The sequence below is a fragment of the Empidonax traillii genome, unplaced genomic scaffold, assembly GCF_003031625.1.
Source record: "Empidonax traillii isolate 1590-97213 ecotype Southwest subspecies unplaced genomic scaffold, ASM303162v1 scaffold481:size658601, whole genome shotgun sequence".
NCBI lineage: Eukaryota > Metazoa > Chordata > Aves > Passeriformes > Tyrannidae > Empidonax > Empidonax traillii.
Window position 1 is genome coordinate 95,433 of NW_020955674.1, and position 23,741 is coordinate 119,173.

General features: G+C 41.1%; 1 protein-coding gene across 3 annotated transcripts; it reads left to right on the forward strand.

Moving 5' to 3' along the window:
- The first annotated feature begins 536 nt into the window (after positions 1–536).
- DUPD1 (dual specificity phosphatase and pro isomerase domain containing 1) lies at positions 537–23,474 on the forward strand. Of its 3 annotated transcripts, none has more exons than XM_027896126.1 (4): positions 537–697; positions 7,734–7,947; positions 17,995–18,215; positions 23,177–23,474. In XM_027896126.1, the coding sequence occupies exons 2-4, from the start codon at positions 7,763–7,765 to the stop codon at positions 23,422–23,424; spliced, it is 654 nt and encodes a 217-aa protein (XP_027751927.1). In that variant the 5' UTR covers positions 537–697; positions 7,734–7,762; the 3' UTR covers positions 23,425–23,474. The 3 variants fall into 3 exon arrangements, with proteins under 3 accessions (XP_027751927.1, XP_027751926.1, XP_027751928.1); XM_027896125.1 differs by lacking the exon at positions 537–697 and adding an exon at positions 6,920–7,022; XM_027896127.1 differs by lacking the exon at positions 537–697 and adding an exon at positions 7,438–7,513.
- Positions 23,475–23,741: the final 267 nt, after the last annotated feature.

Sequence of the window (23,741 nt, forward strand, 5' to 3'; positions counted from 1 at the left end):
CAATAGGAAGGCATGAAGCTTTTCAGGGAACCTCTTTAGGGAAGTAGAGAAATTTTCAAAGGTTGGAGAGTGTACCTCTGCCTCTTTTTGGCAACCTACGTTCTTGTCACCAGAACTGAGCAGGGCTGAGCAACACGTTGCTTTCTCAGCAGAGGAAGGCATTTCACAAGTAAGATGGATATTGGGAGTGTTGGCACTGAAGAAAACCAAGACAGTAGGTAGGGGAAGATGGCTTTCTGGTGGTGCACATACAAGAGATCAGGGCCTTGTCAGGATGCCACCTTCCCTATTGCCCATTGTTGTGCCAGTGCCAAACCACTTGTGCACAGCATGAGAGGAAACAGCAGCGCAGTGCTCCTCACCCACGTGCAGCAGCAAACATAGCATCGGGCTTGACAAGGGGACAAGATAAAAGATGAATTCTGTTTTATTACAGTCAACATGTAGGCATCATACTATCTTAGTCATACCAAGACTGGGTAAATAAATTGCCAGGTTTAATGTTTCAGGTCGCATCAGGGAATAGTTTTACCAGCAGATATAAAGATCGTCATTTGGAGGGGGTAGCACTCAAGGTCAGAGTCAGCAAATCCTCCTCTAAAAATAGACTCCAGTTGCAAAGCTAGTAAGGTTTCTTTTGTCGTTCTGCTGCACTTCACAGGACCCGCTTACCTACAGCGCCCATCTAAGCTTACAGGTAAGACCAAGCAATATACATTTTTTGCTGTACTTCTTGTGCTCCTTTTCTTCCTTTTATAACTTAGTTTAGTAAATCAGGGAGAGGACTGAGAGCTTTGCAAGGTAACTATTAATTTCATAAACTTGTTGCAGGGAAAAAAAAATTTAAAACTATTACAGAATCGAAAAGGTTCTGAAGATATAATTTATAATTTTAGAAAACCAAATTTATTATGTTACAGGAATCACTTTAAAAATTACGTAATTAGATGCCAAAAGGGTATTTATTTTAGAGATAATTACAATTTAAAAGTTAGGAATAAAAATGCAATTTAAGATTTGTAACATCTGTCCCAGAATATTTTGCCTATTCTTCAATAATTACTCCACCCTCCAGTCAAATCTAACTTTTCCAATTGAATTGCAGTTCTCTCAGATGGTGTGTCTGAAGTTTCTTTGGGCACTCTCACAATATTTAATGAAATCTCAGCTTAATCTGTTTTAAATTAACCAGTCCAGTCAACAATAAAGAATGAGGGCAAAAATAAGTTTTTAAAGTCATCAGTGGCTTAGAAATTCATTGAAATAACTGGTTAGTTTTGAATATTCACAGCAGGAGGGTCTGGGAAATAATTGCACAGAGGCTATGATTCTTCTGGTTTTAAGCTGTTTAAAGACATGCATTGGATAAACTATTTTACAGCCCTTGAATGCTTTTAGCATAAGAATGCAGGGGTAAAATAAAGGAACTGAAGTAAATGAATTTTGGTGAAGACTAGGAAAGGAAGAGGGAACACAGGATTGTGTTATTCTTTGGCTAAGTATACCGCAGGTATCTGGGGAATTCCAGTTTTGGAGTTTGCTTAATTCTTTTAGGGGTCTTTCAGAGAAATTTTTTTTTTAAGGACTTCTCCTCTGTCCCAAGAAGTATTTGGAAAAAGTTAATGTTTTTGTCTTCATATTGCGGGGGAGGAGTGGGAATAACCAAAAACAACAAACCAAAAACACACCCAAGGAACCTTTGCAGCACCCTGGGGTGCAGCAAGTGTAAGGTTACACAGCTCTCTCCGTGGCTGCTGCCAGCCTTTGGAGTCTTAAGTGAAAGATCACGGGCATGGCACATCAGGGAGCGCGATTTTAAATTCATTTAGTTAAATCTTCCGACAAAGCAAGCCTGTGTTACTGTGGCTGACCAGCTTGCAGCTCAGCTGATATACTTTGAGTCACAAAAAGCTTAGAAACCAAAGCACTGTTTACCTTCCTCCCAAGTGCAAACACTGCACTCCAGACAGCATGTGCATTGGCTTCTGCAAGAACTTTCCAGTTTATAAAAGAGCCCTCTGCTTAGTCATACTCAAAAAGGGTAAGCACTTCTTCACCCTGAAGGGAGGTATGTATCTGGCATGTGGGCTGGAAATGGAAGAACAGAACATTTCTTAAAAATTCAAGAACTTGTTCAGTAGATCCTCCTTCACTATTTCTGAAACCCTCAGTCATTAGATCTGATTTTTGTCTGCCTTCAGCACCATGCTTGCTTACCTGGAGAGGGATTACAAACTAGATTCAAGCCTTTTGCACATTTTTTTTTTTTGAAAGTATAGAAGAATTGATATTCTCCATCCTTATCTTCTCTCAGGTACTTCCATCTTGTACACACTTGTTACAGACACTGTATCTCCATCAAGGTCTTATCTAAGGTAGTTATAAAACTGAAAGAACGAAGTAACTAAAAATAAAAACATTATTTTTGCAGTTGTCTGGAAGGCAAGAAGGTTTCAATTTTGAATCGTTGGAAAATAGATGCCCTCTGATTTCAGTGGTGTTGAATTCCATCTGATAAATAAAAACATTCAAATAAGTCAGCTCTCCATGCAACATTAGAAAAAAATGAAAAACAATTCTTAGTAATAAGCTCTTCATGCAGAAAAATAATTTCTCAATCAAAATTACAGAGTTGTTTTTCCCCACTTTTTTGTTTTTCCCACCATTGAATTCAGTGTTCATGGCAGTAGATGAACTTTTTCGGGCCCTGAACTTGAGGGTCAAACCACTGATTATTTCAAGGGCACCATATTTATCTCCCACTGCACTAATCTACGTGTGAGGTCTAATGGATATGTCATTACTTCTGTAGATTCCTCAAGAAAAGCTCAGAGCTGACAGATAGTCTGATTTCATTATTTTCTTTGCCTTCCTTGGCATCTCAAAAAAAATCTTCCCAAGATACCACAGCTCCTCTCCTTTCTCAGAGCTGACATGAGGAAAGAGGTAGGAAGCAAAATCTGAAAGCATCAAACCAGGAATCAGATTCAAATCTGCCTCCACATTTAAAAACAAGTTATTTATTTAGGTGGTTGCTAAATGCTGAAAACCTTCACTTCCCAGATAAACTTGTCATTGCTGATATTTTCAAGGAGAAGCAGCTTTTAGATAACTGACTACAAAAGCAAGGCTGGTACGCTTGGACACACAAAATTAAAAGCCAGCATCAAAAGCCCCACTAGCACAGGCGAGTGATTTCATACAGGATGGAAGAACTTCCAATAGCATGAAACATGGGTGGCAAAGAATTTCAACTATTCTGCTATATAGATGTGGACTGAAGTGGGCATTAAGGCAAGGAAGCTGTATGACCCTATGACCAGGCAAGATAGAACAGCTAATACTTCTGAAAGGAAGAGTGAAGAAAACTGCCCTCTGTCTCCATTTTTCTTCCAACTTTTTACTTGTTTAGCCTCTATCATTGCATATTTTTACCAATGCCACTGGGCTCTGACCTCATTGAAGATCTGTAGCTTCAGGCACACAAATACAGCCACAAGTTGGTGGCCAGAGAACATATGCCTGGGACAACAGCAGTGACAGAGAAACCCCCTGGGTCAGGGAGGGGTGCTGGAAAGACGGGGAGAGGGTATTTAGGCCCTTGCAGAAGACAAGGGCAAACGCAATCCTTGTCTGTGCATGTCTGCTTTTTTTCAAGTCTCTACAGCTGACTTGGATCTTAACTCCCAGTCATAAATCTTGCCAAATTGTTTGGCATCTTTATGCACAGCACTAGGGCTTGCACAGCACACTGAGCCAAAGATATTAAGAAACAAAGTATTTTGTTAGGTAGCTAATGACTTATAGCTTTCAGTCTCAAAGTACTCAGAAACTTCCACTAAATGTGGAAAACTAGCATTAGAAATGTACACCCCATCACCAAAGCTCTGACATTCACCTCTGGACATGAAACTCAGTTTTTCTCCCCCATCTGTGGGATTACCAAACTGTAGCACTCATGACTGACATTCCCAAAAGCATTAAGTAACACCCTACAAATTTTTTGGTGGGGTTGTATATCTCTCCTGTTGAACAAATTGGAAAGTGGGAACTACATTCTGTGACTTCACAGGGCTTTACTGAAAATTTTGGGTTAATTTGAATAGTTTAAGAGACTCCAAACATGGTGCAGAAGGGAAATCTTTCACTGTCATATTAGTGCTCCAGACACTAGACTGTGTTCATGCTCTGAATTAAACAGCAGACAGACTGGCAGATTTTCCTTTTTTCCCCCCCTTGCACTTTCATTCCTCCCTCCCTGTTTTGTTAAAAATAAAATAAAAAAAGCTAAAGAGCTGTATAAGAAATTCCATCTGGCAGCTGTAGAGTGGATAGTGAACATAAAGAAGAGATTCCTTTGCTGTGCCTAATGCATGCTGCTTATCCAAATTAGCCACACAATTACTTCTATCAATGCAAAAGTAGTTTAATGTTTTTTTCTAGTGCACAGCACTTGAGAACGACTTAAAATGCAGTGTAATTTGCCACAGTGTATGTCCTGAAGTGGCTCACTAATGAAAAGAGGATTAACCCTCCATTATTCTGAATTACTATTTTGTGAAATCACTAACAATATTTTCATTTATATACATATAACCCAAGGGGGAGAAATATTTCAGCCATCCAAATGATTAACAAATAAAATTTATTAGATAACATGCACTTTGGTCTTATTTATGAAGAGAAAAATTAGGGTATAAAAATGCAGATGACTGAATTTTTATCATGCTTGTTCTGATAATACACTTAAGTCCATGACAGCACTGGCAGCTCAGTGTTCCCTGCACACTCTGGATTGAGCGGCAGAGCCCGCAGGATGTCGGGCTCAGCAGGTGAAATCTCACAGCTGAAGCATCTGCAGGGCCCCACTGAGATGGACCCAGCCCTCTGCTGCTGACCAGGGCCACAGGGTGGGAACGGGAAGGTCTCAGCAGCTCACACAGCCTGGCCTTGGTGTAGCCCAGGGAGGCAGGAGAGCAGCTGTGGCTTGGGCACAGGGAATGAGAGGGATGAGCCGCAGACTGTCCTGTCTCAGTGGAAGGGAACTCCTGGCTCCAGACACAAGGCTCTGTTCCTCACTACCCTGAAGCTGGGCGCAAACCTTCCTGCTGAGGAGAATCTGTCTGGGATAATAGCAGTTCCCACTAGCTGATTTTCCTCATCATCCCTCCCCCATCAAATACAAAGGCTGTCCTGTCCTGTGCTGAAGCAGCACTTCCAGAAGCAGGCAGGGTGCAGAGTTCTTTATGCAAAGGGCACAAGGACAGTCCATGCTCCAGAGAGCTTTCACACCTAAGGTGGCATGTCCCCAACACAGTGCAGTGCCATGAAGTGACTGCCAAACTGGTACAGGGAAGCTGCACTGGTGCATCATTCAGCCTGCACTAACTCATCTATAATGCAAAGGATTTTAGCCCAAATGAAGCACCATAGGGGGTGGGAACCTGCTCTGACAAGCCTGTGCAGAGGTAACCCTGCAATCTGTCTGCCATCTGACTGCAATGGGTGATCACCCTGCAAGGGATGGTCTCTCTACCCCAGAGGTCTGCAACAGAAACCTGAGCTTTCTCTGCCTGGGCTCATGCTGAACAGTCATCCCTTACACCCACGACAGCATTAGGACCACCCACTCCAAAAATATCCAGTCTACTTTTCACTTTTTTTTCGTAGAGGGCTGGCCTAGGGAATAGTCGTCTCTCAGCTCTGTTTGGTGTACATAGAACAACCACTAAGATATGAAGTCAGACATCTTTGATTCCTGGAAAAACACAAGCCCTTCTGTCCTTCTGCCGCAATCAAATGTGTCATGGCAACTAATGCCAGAGTTCAAGCAGCAAACCAGTCCCTTTTCCCCCACTTTGTCTCCTCCTATTTAAACTCTGTTACTTCTTACTTAGTCTAGAGTCAAATCTGAAATACATGTTTTATTAGGGGAATTTCAACCGATGCTTTCCTGTGCTCTAACTCAATTTAAAAATCCCCGCAGCAGATAACATTGGCAAGGCATAAAAGAACATAGCGTACTTGAAAGTTCAGGGAGCATATGGCTTCCCAGGACAGACAGAAACAAGTATTTCTCAGCAGTGGTCTAACTTTCAGAGTGCTAACCAAGCTTCAAACTGTGCCGGTGTTACAGTACCACAAACGATCATCTGCAGATGTAATCGCCCTGTTCCAAGGTGTAACAAATCAATACACTGTGGCAACCGACTGTGACTACTACATTGCTCTCTCTTCTTCCCTTCCTTTCCTCCCCTCCCATTTTATGGAGCTATGAATAAAAGTAGTCAGTCCTTCAGCATCAAAGCAACAGGCTCTCAGTTAAGATAATTCTTTAGTAGAGAAATAGCACCTCTTATCAAGTTCTAGATAACAGTCTAATCACTCCCAAAGTCAGACTGTATTAGATTTGTATCTCTGATAGTCTAACATTATCTACAGATAATAATAAGTCTGCATGAAGAATTAGCATAATTCTGGAATAGGAAGGGAAAAGGCTCTCCTGGGGCATGGCTACTGGGGCAGAGAGATGGGATTTGATGCTACACCATAGGCACGCAAGACTAAGTCCAAGATAAGTTTGCTTGAAGCTGGAATTCTCAGAGCTCTTTACAAATCTCAACAGAGGACCACTTAGCTAAACATCATCATGTTTTAGGAAGCTTGTCTAAAACACAGATCCTCTTGCCAGTGAAAGCAAGCCAATTTTTGAACAAAGGTGTACACTTTGCCAAACAAAAACTGACTCCACAATCTTGCACAGCTTTGGAGTAGGAAAACAGGAATAATTTGGCTTTTTCAAGATTTGCAGAGAAACAGAACATGACAGGCACAAAAGAACCCAAACTGAGCTAACAAACCCCATGGGTACAGGGAATGTCAGTGAAAAATGGTCATCCTGCTTTCAGGAGAACTCTACAATAGCTGCATGAAGGCATTAGTCAGATTTTTGGAATTAAAAGGACACAAAGAGCCAACACAAAAAAATTTTGGGAGCCACTACAGGATTTGTTGCCTGCAAAGTAGGTGGATTTTTGGCAGACTGTACTTCCTCACTTCATAAGATCAAGCCCAACTCCACATCTTATTATGAGTCTCTTAGAGAACCCCAAGGTTCAACCTCTCTCTTCAAGAGAATAAGAGACATGAGCAACTGCTCCCCTGAGACATCAGGAAGTCCCAGCAGAAGAAACAACACAGAGCCCACACAGAGATAAAGATGATAGGAAAGTTTGCAGCTGGCAATATAGGAAAAAGAAGAGTAGAAGAGAGTAGGACAGGTATACCCAACATTCACCTAAATATACATTTCATCTCCCTGCATTGGTAGAAATCACGTAAGGAAAAGCCTTTAGAAAATTCTTAATTAATGATTAAAAAAATTCCCCTAGGTGCTCTAGACCCTAGCTGTTAGACCTACCAAATTCTTACCAGTGGATTTTCCAGGAAACAAATTCCCAATGGAGACTGAATTTCAGTAATCACAAACCTCTGGCTTTTGTTCCCATTGCTGGTGAGCTCCTCTAACAACATATTCCTTGCCTACTTCGGGGGGAAGGGGGCAGAAGTCAGGTGCCAGTCTTTGTTTGCCACAGAGCAGGTTAATTCATCTCATACAACGTGCAGCTCACAGTCAGACCTGGGCAGTGCTGTTCCCAGTGTCCTACAGATGGAGCAGGAGTCACTTGCTTTGTGCTTCCTCAGGTTAATGATCTGCTTTGGTTGCATTCCAGTTTCTTGCACATCCCAAGAGCACTATCCCATGGACAAAATGTCATCAGGAAGTTGGAATGCTGCGAAGAAAAATGCATACACAGCGATCAAAGTAGACCCTGAAGAGGACTACTGTACCCCAGGGGCATTTGAACTGGAACGACTCCTCTGGAAGGGATGCCCACAGTACACCCACGTCAATGAAGTCTGGCCCAACCTCTACATAGGAGATGAGTAAGTGTGCATAGTACATCTCCTCCACACAGGAGATGACTAAGCTGTAGTAAGCACAGCTCACCAACAGAGCAAGGTGTTTTTAACTACTGACAGATGCCAGAGTTCAAGAGAGCAAATCAGCCTTGCACGGCCCTTACTGTTATAGGCACACAGTGTCTGCTGCTGCTGCAAAAAAAAGCACAGGTTAAGTGAGGCTGGGTCTGCTGTTAAAGGCAGAGTAACAGGACTGGTTGTGGCACCACTGTGGGCTGCAAAGGTTGAAGCTCATTGTGATCTATTTTTAAATGGTTCATATCAAGGAGTGATTAGTCATTCACCTCTGAATGAAAGTGGTTCCACAGTTAGCATGGACACATAGATGTGTTGGACCACACCATAGGTTAGTTTAGGCCTAAAATGTAATTCTTGAAAAGTGACTAAAGAGACAGCTCACCCTGCAGTGGTATTTCTGCATTTCCAAGCCTCTGCTTGGAACACTCTGCGTTTCCAAATTGCTCAAGAGATTAAAACAAACAGAACCCTGTGGAAGGCAAAGCTGCAGAGATGTGTCTCACTGATCAGACTAAGTGTGATGTGGAAAAAAACTCACAAAACAGACTTAGTTCTGCCGAGCACAGGACTAAACCAGAAACAGCCTATTCCAACAAGCAGAGATGACTGCTGCAGCAGGGAGACATGCCATCAGAAAATCCCCCAACCCAAACCCTGGGCAGAGCAAGAGAGCTTTCCTTAACCCTGAGGAATTATTGGTCCAGTTCCCACTTTGCTCTACACTCTGCACTAACATGACATTTATTTTACATCATCACTGAAAGGCACAACTAGGAGCCCCACTGGCTCCAAAGTTCTCAATAATTTTTTAAAAGGTTCTAAAATTCATCTGTTGCCAGCTTATAAAAGAGGAAAGATATACAGCTTTGAAAGTTACAAGACTCCTAATATCATCTACCAATTACTTCTGTGGCGCCAGAGGCAACAGAAAGACACAAGAGTTCTGGGCTTGTACCTCGCCAGGGCTCTCACTTTTAGAGGTGGGGGTGGGAGTGTGTGTGTGTGGTGTGGGATAAAAAAATTCAGCCATGGGAACAGCCTGGCCAAATGATTCAGGAACACAAGCAAAGGAGGTCTAGTTTTCCTTTCCACATCCTTCCCTGCCCCTCTTTTAGATATTTCTAACTCAAGATTCACTGTAAAGAAGAGCCTCGTCTGGAACTTATTTCCTACTTTCTTATTCAGAATCACCAGCAGAATTATTCTGAATGAAGCTTTTAGAAGAATTTGCCTCTTATCTCTGTGATGAAGCTGTAGCTGCGCCCTCTGAGCAAAGGGATTTAACAAGAAGTCAGTCTCTCAGCCCATGACACCAGTCAGAGACTCTTTCCTGTAATCATTCCTGTGGCAGAGGCTTGTTACACCTTGCAATTCAATAGCTAGGAGGTGCTACTCTGAATACAGCACACATCTGGCACTTTGCATAAACTAACAAGAGGAACACAAATACAAGCTTCTTGAGAGGTACTTGGAGCTACACTCACTTAAGCTGGGCAGTATATTTCTGCAGGGGACTGGTCTTATGTCAGGAGGAAAACCAGTGATGCTTCAAGGGGAAACAAATCCCACACATGACAAGATAAAGGAATGAGAAAACCAATAGAGAAGGAAAAACAAGTGAGGAGCAGGTGAGGGGTGAACAGAAATAAAACTTCACCAGAAAATGGGACTCCCGAAAAGAGAAGTACTGTCAGCCAGGTAAGGGCAAACTTGACATGGCAGGAAATCTAAAATGAGAACTGGTCTGCAGGAAAGATGCAGCCTTTCATTACCGTAACTAAAATTTGAATTGAAGCAGGCAAAGTCCAGGGGCTTGCATACCTTTCCTCAGCCGGTTCCACATCTTACCTCTGACCAACAGCTTACCCCTTCAGTGTGGCAGTGTTTTTTGTATTGTTTTATTTTAAGACCTAGCTGTAGCACTGGTGGCCAAAGAGCTGCCATGGAGACACTAACAGATGTTGGGTGCATTTGTATCTTTAGCCATGCTAAATTAAGGTTGATCTTGAAAGAATTTAGTGGAATTCATCAACAAAATCAAGTGAACACACACATGCAGAGTTTATCTTCAGAGCCTTCACATCTGCGCTTTATTCCTGCCTCCTGCATTCACAAGGTTAACAGGACTTGTGACTGCTTATGGAAATGCTAATTAATTACCCTGACTAGTAACTACGTCTTCCTTCTAATGCAACACAGGCTATCAGGGAGCCCTGTGAGGCCACTCAATCCTTTTGTTACAAGGCTTCGCTGCAGATGTTGCCCAGAGGCAATGAAATCTCCATGAGCCTGTCAGACCCAGAATAATCAAAGCCTCAAAATATAACATGCTGTGTTCAGCTCCAATTGAAATTTTCCTCCAGCAAGTTCCAAGGACTTTTAAAGACCAGACACTGGAACTTGTATGAGAGAGCCCAGTGATAGGAATAAAACACACTTCGCCAAGATTTGATTCAACTGCTACCAGGATTAGTGCTTGCATGTATCCTCCTCACATCTAGAAGCCTTCTAAAGGGATAGAAAGCAGCTTTGTCTTGCTCCTTTCTTTCACTGGTCACCTGCTTACTTGCACAGGCAGTTTGACTGGCTAATTCCAAACCTGCTTGGTCCACCTCAATCACCTGGAAAATCTCTGCCAGTTACACACTTTGTAGTTTCTTCTTGCAGCTCTTCAGTGATGATGTTAAGGGTTCTACATTTCTGAAGTTCAAAACTTGTCTTTCAGTTGAAGACTGAAACCTCTTAACCATCTATTAGATCTCATTAAGATTTAAGGCCTGATCACAGTTTCAGTTCTTCCCGTGTTCTCAAACTACTCCCAGAGGAAAAGAAGTCTTCTGGAGTCTAATTCTCTACAAATATGAAAAATAATTTTCTGGATATGCAGCTGAACTGAGGTTGCACTTCATGGTCTGTGCTTGTCCCAAAGTCATGGACTTGAAAAAAATACAAGTAAGGTTTAGCAAGACACACAAGTAACTCAAAACTACAAACTGGAGTGTGTGATAATTAAGATAAATAACTAAACACTAAATACATGCTTAGCTAAAACTCATTCTCTCCTCTTACCCTTCTGCAGAAAAACAGTACAGTATGGCTTTTTCCAAGTGACTAAGTAGAAAGACAATTTGCATTAACCTAGAAGGAAACAGATCGTACTCACTCGGGGTAGGAAACAGTTATCTCCTACCATTTAGCATTATCAACCCCTAGCATCTATACCAGTATTAATCATATAAAGAGAAAAGCGTATGCAGATTTAGATTATAACAACACTCTTGAGGACGTAGTTTCAACTCTATTAGTATGAGAATCTGCCAATTGTAACAGCAATTTAACAATCCAGAAAATCAGATCTATAACACTGGACCATAAATCTCAAAGCTCCACTGGTTTCCAAGACAAGTAACACTTTCCCACAAAACATCTCTGTCTATAGGTGATTTCTAACACTTGATGTAATGGCCAGTCTCTTCGCGAACGAAGAACCGGGGAAGGTCTTTCCACCTTCCAGCCTGCGCATTGGATTTTTTAGGTGAGACACAGTGTGCGCGGAACTGAGCCCACCCTTTAATCCTGAGGTTCATCTGCCGGGGCCAAGCACGCTTGGACGGTGGCAGCGAGGTCCTCAGAACGTAGATGGATTGCCTTACAGGGCTAGCGAGCTCCATCTGCCCGGGGAGTGTCCTAACCGGGAATCGAACCCAGATCTCAGCGTTGACAACGCTGTGGTTTAGCCACTGCACCACCAGGGACGAGTGACTGAAGTCAAGACCAGGAACTGACTGACTACAACACATGTGCCTGGAGCCTTGGCAAAAAGCTATTTCCTGTATCTAGGTTGTATCACTTAAAAAAACTACATCCACCATTTTGGGTTTTAGGAAAACGAACTACTAAATCTTTCTCTACCACATATTCTGAAGATCCTGTTCAGTATTTTCAGTGGTACCTAAAAATTCTTCTAATTCACACTGAACAGGAGGTATCCACAGAAACAGAGCAACACCTCAGAAGGAAAAGGGGATACAATGCTGTGCTATCTCTAGACTCCCTTAGTGCTGGAATTACCAAAGAAAATTGGGTCAGTATTATTGGAAATTCTCAACATCTCTCCTCAGGAGAGAGAACTGCCAGATTTTCCTAAGAAAGTGTCAATATTGCTTATATTCAGGAAGCTTCTTTCTGACACTGACCATCTGGTAAATTATCATCCTGCATCGAGCTTTCCTTCAGCATTTAAAAAAATGGAAAAGTTTGAGAGAGATGGTTCCTCTCCTAGTAACATGTCACCTCAGATTTCCTTGTGTTTTGTCAATCTGGGTCACAACAATCTGTGGCTTTAACAGTCTCTACTGAAACATGATTGCATTGCACAACCTTTGCATGAAGTTTAAGAGGCTTGGCTCTACATAAAGTTTACAAGCGTACCACTCATCTGATTGACCAGTACCAGCTGTAAGGTGCTGACTTACCTCTGGAAGGAGTTGCTCTGCCCACACCCTCATCAGGTATTTTGGAGGATTACTGCCCTTCCTTTAAATGCACTTGTGTTTTCATCATGAGCCACATTTTCTTCTCTTTGTTAGTTGCTTTTAACATATTTAATACTTCATGTGGAGGTGCAGCTGCAGTGCCCGCAAGTTGTTTTCCCCTCTCTTCCAACTCCATTGGTTTGGGCAACTTTCTGATGAAAGCAGCTGGAGTAAAGCTTGTTATGACAGTATTTTTGGAAAAAGAGAGCAGGGATTTGGTACACTGGAGACAGCAACCTGAAAGAAAGCATTTTTTTCCGTAAGTTATAACTACTTACATTGTTGCTTCCAGAAGAAGGCAGAGTTTGCTGCAGGACTTGCTATTAATCCTATGAATCTTAGCCTTAAAACTGACAGCAGGCACAGTTAAAGTCTTGGCCAAGCCCTTTACTTCCCCTTGCACAACCCAAGAGATGTAAATAGTCTTTTGAGAATCATCTGAAAACGGATGACACTTTTGTTTGGGTCAGTTTTCCCTCTTGGTGAGTCTGTTAGTATCAATATATCCCTACAGAAAAGAGATTTTATCTCAGATTTTCACCATTTAGGTGGCATTCCCACATCAAAGTACTCCCCCTTGCCTCAGAACTTTAAAAACATGTTTATGAGTCCATCTGCCCCACAGTAAATGCAGGGTCTGATTCAGCAAAGCACTGAGCTTTTGCTTAACATAGAAAAAAGGACTTCTTGGTATGCTTTTAGCATAAGTTCATGTGCTCCAAACTGAAAAGCTTTTACATGGGACCAATCTGCCCGGTTCATCTCTTACTAAACTGAATTATATGGAAATTTTCACTGTTGTCTCCCAGTGCCACACTCCACCTTCCCTGCATAGGAACACATTCAAGACAGATACTGGAGACCTCAGCTGCACCATGTAAAAGAAAATCAAGTGCTAATAGCACAGATGTGGAGATATACAAAAGGAAAACAATTGTAAAAGCAGTCAGATGCTTATGGCTTCACCTACACTGGCATTTGTAGCACTCTTCTTTAAAATGGCTACTTAAAATTCAACCGTAATCACAAAAATGGAAGTATTAATTGCAATTTAAAAGGAAACAGCAGCACCCAAGGAGGAGAAAAAAAGAAAAATGTTAGCTTGACTATTACACTCTGGTAGTTAGCCAACTACGAGGAAAAAAAAATCTGTGCCATTTCTAGTTGAAAGTGAATTAGAAACAAACTTATAAATCCTTCAAGAAAGTGTGTGAATCTTATACCCTTGAATGATCCTAAGCTATTAGTAACCTCAGCCAATTAGATATTTTCAGGTATTTATGCATGATTTATTCCTCCCTTTCCTCTAAAATACTGATACCTCAGGCATGGTATAAACTTCAAGGAAGACCAAAAGCATTCCCCTCTCCTTGGGGTGTAACCAGAACAATCACACATGATCAAACACAAAACCTCCCATATGCTCTGATTACAGAGTGCAGATAGAGGGATGCTGTCACAGTGGCATTTACACTACAGATTCAGCCGAGGTTGGAAAGCAAGCAAGTCCTTCACACAAGCCAGAGCTCACTGATGGCTAAAGCCAAGTCCAAGCAAACATGTCGAGGGGCACAGTAACAATTCCATTTACAGGCATATAGGTCCCCTGTATGAGGGCTTAACAGACTGTTTCTTGCTCTCTGTTAACAGGCAATCAACAGATTGCAGACCCAGCACGACCTCAAGTTTAACTGCCTGTATTATGGCAGAGTCTCAGCACAGGCCATCTCTGCCTGGTAATATTTAAGATCAAAGTACAAAGTAAAAACATGGCTGATGGGAGTTGAAAAGGAGACAAACCTGACCCAGTATGAAAAGTGGTAGTCCAGCTGGGCTCTTTGCCTAGTTTTTGAGGAAAGATTTTACAAGGAAAAGAAAGAAAAAAAAGAGGAAAGATTTTCAAAGAACAATAGCGAGATCTTCTATGAAAATATGATTATCCAATGCAAGACTGGGGGGATGGTGAGAAAGAAGAAAGAGCATAAAGTGCTTTCTAATCTCCATATTAGATTTGAAACTAAGCACTTCTGCTCTTCAAAAAGACTAAGTGTCACTTCAGTTTTCTTCAAAAGATGCAGATTCTAAAGCCTAAGGCAAGCGCCTCTTGCAGTCCAGTGAACCCTATTTTCTATTACACAACAACTGTTTCTTCATATGTCTACACAACATTATATGTTAGAAACCTTAGGAAAAGCTTTTCATAGATAAAACTGTCCAGGGTATCTGCTCTAAGGAAGGTGCTTGACATCCTCTTCACAGATTGCATGCAATAGCTCAGCCTGCAGATGCACAAACCACAGAGCCACAGGGCCTATACTGACCCTGCTCCACTTAGACAGGGCAAGTATTTTAGGTCTTTGTTCAAATAACAGGCTCTACAACACCTACACACAGTTTAAGTGATAGCTATTCCAGTGAAAATGTGAAGAACTTAACAGATTTGAGTGCTCAACACTGAGCATTCATTTTCTTGAAGTTTTTCAGATTAGCAATGTCAGTAGCAAGAAAAAAATGTGTATCTATATCATAAAGAAAACAATTCCATTGGGCAAGGTTCCATTCACTCTAAAGGGTATTGCTGAATCAGTTTGCATATCAAGCAAAATTAATAAGCAGATGATATTTTAAAATCAGCCTATCCCAAGCATTGAAGAAAACAGCATAAATTCTTCAATGCCGAAGACAGGGGAGTAGAAAACCAAGTATTTCCTTGGTCCACTTGCAATTTGCTTTAAACAAAAAAAAAAGTAATTTCAGAGAAGATGACTTAGTTACATTTGAGTATTTATAATGGGCTTTTTGCAACAGCATTGAAGGTTGATCCACTGCTGCTTTGGATTCCATTTCTAGCCCAAGTCATGGGAAACAGAAGGAACTAACAGAGTAACAATGTGTATATTCCTAAATTCCAACAAGTCAAGGGTAAAATAACAGCTAATGCATTTGTGGTGCAAAATTAATACCAAACTGCCTTGCCTTTAACTGATGAAATAAAAAGGAGAAGCATTAATTCCATCGTTGGCCTCAAATTCACAGAATGCAGCTGCAAGCAAGACTAAGAGGTGGAAGAGGAAATTCTCAGGAGCTTGGCCAGGCTGAGACAACTGCATATGCAAGTTACTGAAAGACAGTATTCCTTCTTTTTCTGAATAGCTACTGGAACAGAGGCCACCAAATACTGAAAAATGAGATCCTAAGACACAGAACACAACTAAGTGTGGGCACCAGAATTAAATGCATCAGTGTTGTGGGCTTTTTCTCCAGAAATCCACCTGGAAAAAACTATTTTCAGTCTCAGGAGTCCAGTCAGCAAACCCATGACAATTAGTTGCACCCACTGTGTCAAAAGGCAATCTCCAATCAAGGAAACAGGAAAATTTGATTTCATATAAATACAAGTGTCAAATATTAATGATAGCCATGCAACCTACTGTTTGATGATGTCCTCGCTCAGAAAAACTTGGTCATTTAATCCAAAAGCTATTCATTAGCCTGAGCAATGCCTGCAGAAGCCAAAGCCTGCTAGTACTTACAGTCCCTCAAAAACTTTGGTTTTCTACTGACCCTAGCTACTCTGCAGCCCTACTTACTACTCATGTAGGTCTCCACTTGCAGGGGTTCTAGTTGAGCGCAGATGTCTGACCTGAAGCCATCAGCCTTACACAGTTAGTTGGATCCATGCCTTGGGCCAACTCTGGTGAATGAAGAACATATTTTCTCTATTTCAGCGCCAGGGAGACAAAACAAAATAAAACTTAACTTGAAAGCAGGAACTGTAGCTCACCTCAAGTACATCAAAACAAAGAGTAGAACTTATTCACTGCAACCTTACTCTTCAGCCAGGACATTTAACCTGTTTAATTTTAAATACTTGTGTCCCAACACAAGAGGAAGGAGCAGGCACGTTATTTAACATGAGGTGAAGGTAACAAGGGACAGCACTGGCAGCAAGATGCTGCTGCTTCTCTGTCCTCCAGAGTCTACTGTGCTTATTAGGTAGGCATCACCACATTAACTGGAGCTATTTACCCTTTCCATTATTTTATAGGTGACCTATGGAATTATTCCCTAGTAGAAAACACAATTCATGTCAAGACATTATAATTCCTGACTAGGAAAGGAATTTCTGCATGTCTTGTCTGAACAGCCAATTATCATGAGCTTAATTTCAATAAGAGCAAGCGCAGGTAAAACCTTCAGTATCCATATCCATTAAATGTTCTAATCACTAGGTCCTTAACTGCTCAAAGCCAAGACCCTTTTTGACTCAGAGGCTGCAAAGACAGTCAATTTAAAACCATTCTGGGCTATCACAGCTAGAATTATGAATCTACAGGTAGCCCACCACAATATCCCGTGTGACAGCAGCTGCATTTACACATGGAAATGTTGAGGAAACATTCCTGGAGAAAGGTATATTTGGTTGGAAAAAGCTGTTGCACATCATGCAGTAGTTATGAGAAAATATATTAACAGAGTAAAGCGTATGCAATTTTTTTTTTTTTTGTTGTTAAAAGCTTAATAGTTTTCCTAGGCACTAATGAAACTTGACAGCTTTTTCAGAAAAAAAACTTCAAAATTAAAAGCTTTCTGTAATGGAATAGAAAAAGTTTTACATGCCTGACCACAAACTCTGCATTTTTTGAGGAATTTCATCCTTCTGGAAAGCACTTAGTGTGGGTATTGAGCATACAAAAATCTAGGATTTCCTCTCCTATCTGACTTCCCTTGCCCAAGGGAAGAGAGGACAAGAACAAATGATAACATTTGGCTAAACTACTAATATATGACTTTCAGTTTCCTCTAAAAGCTTAATACTCAATAGCCATATCTAGTTCTTTTTGCTTTAGACCTCTTGTTTGACCAAACATGACAGTAAAATGTTTACAGAAGGGTGGTTTTTTTTTACATTTTGTTTATTTATTTTTTAAAGAAATGGAGAAACACTCAGTAACTTCTTGTGGGGAATAGGAGCTTCTTTTTGAATTCCAGATGATTATACTACTCACATATTACTGATTTTTTATTAGTTCTGCAATACCAATGATGGGAAAGAAGGGGCAAACGGCATTTATGAGTTCTATTTCAAGTTCTGCCACTTGATTTGCTTTTATGACTTTAAATAATTTATTCTATTTCTTTCTCTAGCTCAGGTTTCTTCTTCTAAAAGATGGATAGAAGCCAGTATTTCCTACATTACAAAGGCAACAGGAAAATAAATTAATTTTCAATATGCTCTAAGGACCTGGGAGTCTGGAGTTATGAACTCCAGAAAGATTATTCCCTCCAAATAGCAGTATTTTTAGATCCTTACAATGGTAAATGATGCATTATTACAGCATTATCATTTACATCATTAACATTCAGAATATACCACATCAGAGGTTTTCCTTAATTTGTTTTCTAGCCTGATGAATAAGAAGCTTCTTGACTTCCATGACAACTCTTGTTTTAACAGAAAAACTGCATTAGATCGCTACAGCCTGGAGAAGGAGGGATTCACCCACATCCTCAACGCGGCCCACGGTCAGCGGAATGTGGACACGGGACCAGAGTATTATCACAACATGGCTGTGGAGTACCATGGAGTGGAAGCAGATGATCTCCCCACTTTCAACCTCAGCCAGTTCTTTTACTCAGCTTCTAAATTCATTGATAATGCGCTTCAGGATGAAAGAAGTAAGGAGGGTGCTGAAAATGGTTAAAAACAGTTCAACAGTTACTCCATGTGATTAAAAGCATAGTTCCACAGCACTCAACCTTGTAAAAAAGAAACAAGTCCAATACAGGTTAACAGAGAATATAAAGCCAATAGTAGGGAACCACTTTAAGACAAGGTACTAATGTAATTAGGACCTTTCCCACTAATACTAGCCCAAGAGCCCCTTACCAAGCACTTTGATAAAAGTCCTCATCAAAGCATGAATCAAGGTGTCCTATCTGATAGAGATTTTTTTGTTGTTGTTTTGACTCTCTGTCATAAGCACATCAGAGACAAATGGACATTGCATAGGTGCCACAAATTAGCTTTTTTTTCCCTCAATTTATCCTTATTAACATAGGTTTAATGAATATTAGTTGCATAGAGGTGGGAGTAGAACACAAGTGCTCTCAGAGATTCCATGCTGTCACTTTACAGCTTCATGCTCTACAGCATTAGATTCACACTATAAATACAGAAACCACCCTTCCAACCTGACCATCAGATCAACCCCAACCTATAACATTTATCTCTCTGCCATCTTCCAAGCAGCAGGGAACCAAAACAGCTCTGACAGCAGTAATCTAGAAACATTTCATTAAAGTCGTTGTAATTTCTCAGCTTGATTACTACAATTCATTATTTGCTGATCTCCAGCAGTGTTCTATCAGAAAGCTTTACACTGATGTGAAGTGCTACAGCCTAGGCCTCACACTGACTTTCAATATTAGTCCTACTCCTTCCCCCCTCATACTTGTTTAAAAAAAAAAAAAATCTCTACAGGATATTTTACCAGAAACCAGTTGAGAACTCAAGACTTTACTGCTGACATATAGAGACCTTAATATCAGAGGGTCAGAAATCAAGTTCTTAGTCTTGTGTCAGCTTCTGTTCTTGCCTGTTTAGCTCAGCTGTTGCCAGCTACTACCTGACTTGCTTCCAATAGCCAGCCAGGTCTTTACAATTCTACCCTTTCAGCAAGTACAGTCCACAGCAACAGTCCCTTCCCTTGTTCTGGAGAAACCTTGAAAGCAGATCAGTTTTAAAAATCAAAGTCGTAATAGCAGGAGAAACTGCTCTAGGAGCTTACTTGCTTCTGAAGAAATGTACCTGGCATTTCAAAAAACTAGGTCTGAAGCACTGCCTTTGGAAAGGAGTGGATAACTAACACTCACCCGTGTCTATCCATGGCTGAAGGCCAGAGGTCAGAATCAGACTGGAGTAGCTGGAATAAGAAATGCAGACTTTTTCATTCCCACCACCCTCCTGTTCCTGTAAGACCTTTGTCTGCTGTACTGAGGTAGAGAAACAAGCACAAGGGAAGCAGCAAAGGCTAGAAAAAAACCCTTGCATTCCAATAAATATTGTGGCAGGAAAGGATGAGATGGGGTTGGGGGAGGAGTATTAACCTTTTTGTTTCAAAACCACATCAAAGTCCAGGAAGATCTGAGACAGTATCAAGCACCAGTCCAGCACTGAAACATGAAACCAAATCAAAAAATGACTGAATGAACTACAAAACAAAAAAAGTAGATACTACCAACTGCAATACTTTTTTGTTGTTGTGCAGTGCCTGCCACATTCACATGGCTTTTAAACAAGATAGACAGCTAGGATCTTTTCTGATGGAGGCCAATAAAATAAAGAATTACTGTAATACTCATGAAGAAAAAGAGGACGCTCTTTATCATGAGGGAAAAGCACACTATATGTATGCACATCTTATCCCAGCCAAAGACCTGCATAAAGACACGATGCATGGCCCAAGGAGACACTGAGGCTTAAAGCATGACAATGGTTTTCCAATAAACATTCACAGAACAGAATGACTCCAGAAGTTAGACTGAAGACTGGACTGATGACTTTCAAAGAGAAAGAGTAGAGGTAACTACTACTCTCCTCCAACAACATAAATGCATTATTTGTGGATGCACATCTAGTGTAGAAAGATGTTTTGCATTTCAAGTGCCTAATAAACAGGCTATTTGCGCACCTTCCTCATAGAGAATCCAGATTCTTAAACAGGATTTTATACCAAGTGAACAAGCACTTATCTCCAGTGGTAATGACATGGAACTTCAGTATGTGGTGGTAAATACTTCTGACCAGTAACACCATTACACTGCTTTGCTGCTTTGTATTAGAACAGAGCAAATGCAGAGAGAGAAAAGGGGGAAAAGAAATAAGTTTCAATTTATGTGACCAGAATGTATGTATGAATGAATTTTCTTTTTACTTTAGCTGTATTACATTGTTTGGGGTGCGACCTTCAGCCAGCCAGCCAAGTGATCAAAGTAATTGAATAGATGTCTGCATACAATTATTTTTGCTGGGAAGGTGCTCAACAGCCAATGTTATTGAAACAAGTTGTTATTCAAATGAAGAAGGCTCTTTCTGCAACATACCAGAAAGCTTGGCAATTTGGATGCTATCAAAATACAGTCCTAATGCAGTAATTCTGACTTAACATTCAAAATCTTTATGAGGGTGAAGACATTCCTTGATCAGAGCAGTATTTCCAGAGTTTAAGCATGGGCTGCTGGACTTAAGAACAGTTATAAGATTTACAGGCAAACTGTAATGGTTCACAATTATGCATGCTGTCATTCAGCTGTGCATAAAGCTTTCCCAAAACATGCAATTCAGACCATAGGACAGATTAAAATTTTTATCAGTGAGGCCTCACTAACATGAAAGGAAGACATTATTTTAAGAGGCTTTTAGGTTCCCTATTATGCTACAGATTTAGCACTCATTCCCTTGCAATTTTAGTTCCTCAAGATGTAGAGGGGAATGGCATTTTCACTCCATGTGAAAATGTCACAGGAAAAATACATTAAAGACAGACAAAAAAACCCAAACTGACAAGAAACATATGAGACAAAGACCCCAGGGATTTGACCAAAGATATCTCAGTATTCATGGTTCCATCTGTGCTGCATCTAGACAGAAAAGTTTTCAAGAAACACAAACCCAAGTCAAGTGAACAAAATCGTTCAGGGGACCTGTCACCGCTCAGTAGACCTTTATCTCTGTGCACCGATACTGGATATTCAGGCACTTCTTGAAGGATGTAAGTGGTCAGAATCTGCAAGAACAGACTCCCTTTTAGGGAAAGAAAGTTCAGAGTGGTCTTTGCGCTATAATGGAAGAGGTTACAAAACAGTACAGAAAGCATGTGGCTCTGCAGAAGAGTACCAGTGTTTTGCTGTAACAGGCAGTCAGATCTTGACTACTCACACATAGCAAACAATAGACTTCCTTTCAAACCAGCAGACATTTCAGAAAATTGTACAGCCATTTTTGGCCTCTGTTAACAATACAGAACTACTTTTTCTCCCTGATCCCCTGCATTTGCCACCCACACAAAGCAAAGCATTCCTTGTCCTATCATGTATTTTATCACCTCAACAGCAACCCATTTACAAGGTGGAAAGCTCTAAAGAAAAGCAGTGAAGGGCTGAACAAATGAGTTTTCATCCATTTTAAATATCTGCAGTAATAATAGAATGGATTATAATTTTCCAGGAGGAAGAGGCACTTTCAGTTATCAGAAGGACTGGAATTTTGCCAAGATGCCTCTAAGACTATCTGCTGGGATTAGGATGCAGACTGTAACCATTAATCCTCTAGTGTTGGCAGTTCTTGATGCATCCATTAAACCGCAGTGCTACTTGTGCCAAGACATCCTCTTGTGTCTGGAAGTAAAGGAGTTAATCAGCAGGAGTCATGGCTTTGCACCCAACACTTCTAACTAGGCACAGCCGACAGAGATAGACTATTATTGGCCCTGATAGTGGTTTTTTTTGTTTGTTTGTTTTTTCTCCTGTGGCAATTGCTTAGCAGGGTGTTAAAGAGAATGCTCCAAATCTACTTTCTTCAGCAGTTCAACCCTTTGTAAGACCCCCTCAAGGGCTTTGAATCATTTTTGGAAATCTTTTGAAGTGTTTCAAAACCTGTCAATCAGACCTTAACCACTTACTGTTTTCTTCCTCCACATCCCACAGACACTGCAAACATGGAGGCTTCCCCTTTGACTTACCACCTTGCTAGTATCCAAAGCCAAGGACTTTCTGCCTCTGGAAGCCCCAAGTTAAACCAGGCAATGTCACAAAGCTAAATCTCAAGGCACATTTATCCAGAGATGAAAACTATTGGCAAAGACTCTGCATTCACAAGATACAAGACAGGCTACTACTGCGAGGAGATGATCATATTAAAACACTCAGAGAGATGAGGGTGGGTGGTGATAGTGAAGCATTACTGTCATTCAACACAACAGGGTGACTAGCCAGAGATTTCTACAGAAGCACTTCTACAGTGTAAGAGGTGGTTTCTTTCTACCCCCTGGTTATATGCCTATGGCCTTTCTTATCCTCTGCCCTCAAAAATGGGCAAAAAATGATGCAATCTAGATCTCAAAGGTCATCATTGTCAGAAGAACAAAACAAAAAATGAAATTTGGTTACTTTTTGTGTCTAGCTTGTAGAACTGAGAAAGGCACCCCACATGCATCCCATTTATCCTCATGGAAGGAGGGTTTGATAGCATACCAAATCCTCCCACACCCTTGTGCTTTGTTCATTATTCCCAAACACAGAATTACATGCACACTGTTTGTGAGACATGTAAGACTGGGCTGCAGTAGGGCTTGCTATGTTACCTAATGCAAGGCTGCAGCCCCTAGGCCTTCTCTGTAAGCTTTCTTCACAAATGAAAAGATATTTGGTTTAAGGTTGAATGGATCATCTCTACTGCAGATGCTGTTCAGTTACTACAGTAAGATTTACAGCCTCAGATTCCCCACACGTGAAAAGACAGGCCTTACAAATCGCTCGTAAGGGTATTCAAACCATCAATCAGAGCAGGGGCACTACAGAAACCGTCTCCCTGTGATTACCCAGTGTCACCTCTGCATCACTTCTCTTTGTTCCCACAGACAAGGTTCTGGTTCACTGTGCCATGGGCCGCAGCCGCTCAGCCACGCTGGTCTTGGCTTACCTGATGATTTACAAGAATATGACAGTCGTGGATGCCATTGAGCAAGTGTCAAGACACCGGTGCATCTTGCCAAACCGGGGCTTCTTGAAGCAGCTGAGGGAACTGGACATAGCGCTGGCACTGCAGAGGAGGAACAGCAAAAACAGCCTACCACCTGACGACAAGCAGAACAGCACCACCATCTAGTATTGCTCCTGGCAGGGTTGTGCTACTGGAAAAGAAACTCCATAGAAGGAGGGGCGGGGAAGGTGTAGTTAATTACACAGTCACAAGGATCATTTGTTATTTGATAGAAAAAAACCAAGTCATTTCAAATGCTGTCAAGATGAGAAAGAAGGGAGGCCAAATTTAAAACCCATTGTCTTAGGAAGTTCCAGCCTTAGCAGAATTCTTTGTTACATCAACAAATAAGTTTCTCTCTCCGTAAGAAACCTTTTACAGCACAAAAACTTAAAACTCTCCTCTAGCTGAGTATCTCCAAAATCGTGATCCTAACCCAAGCA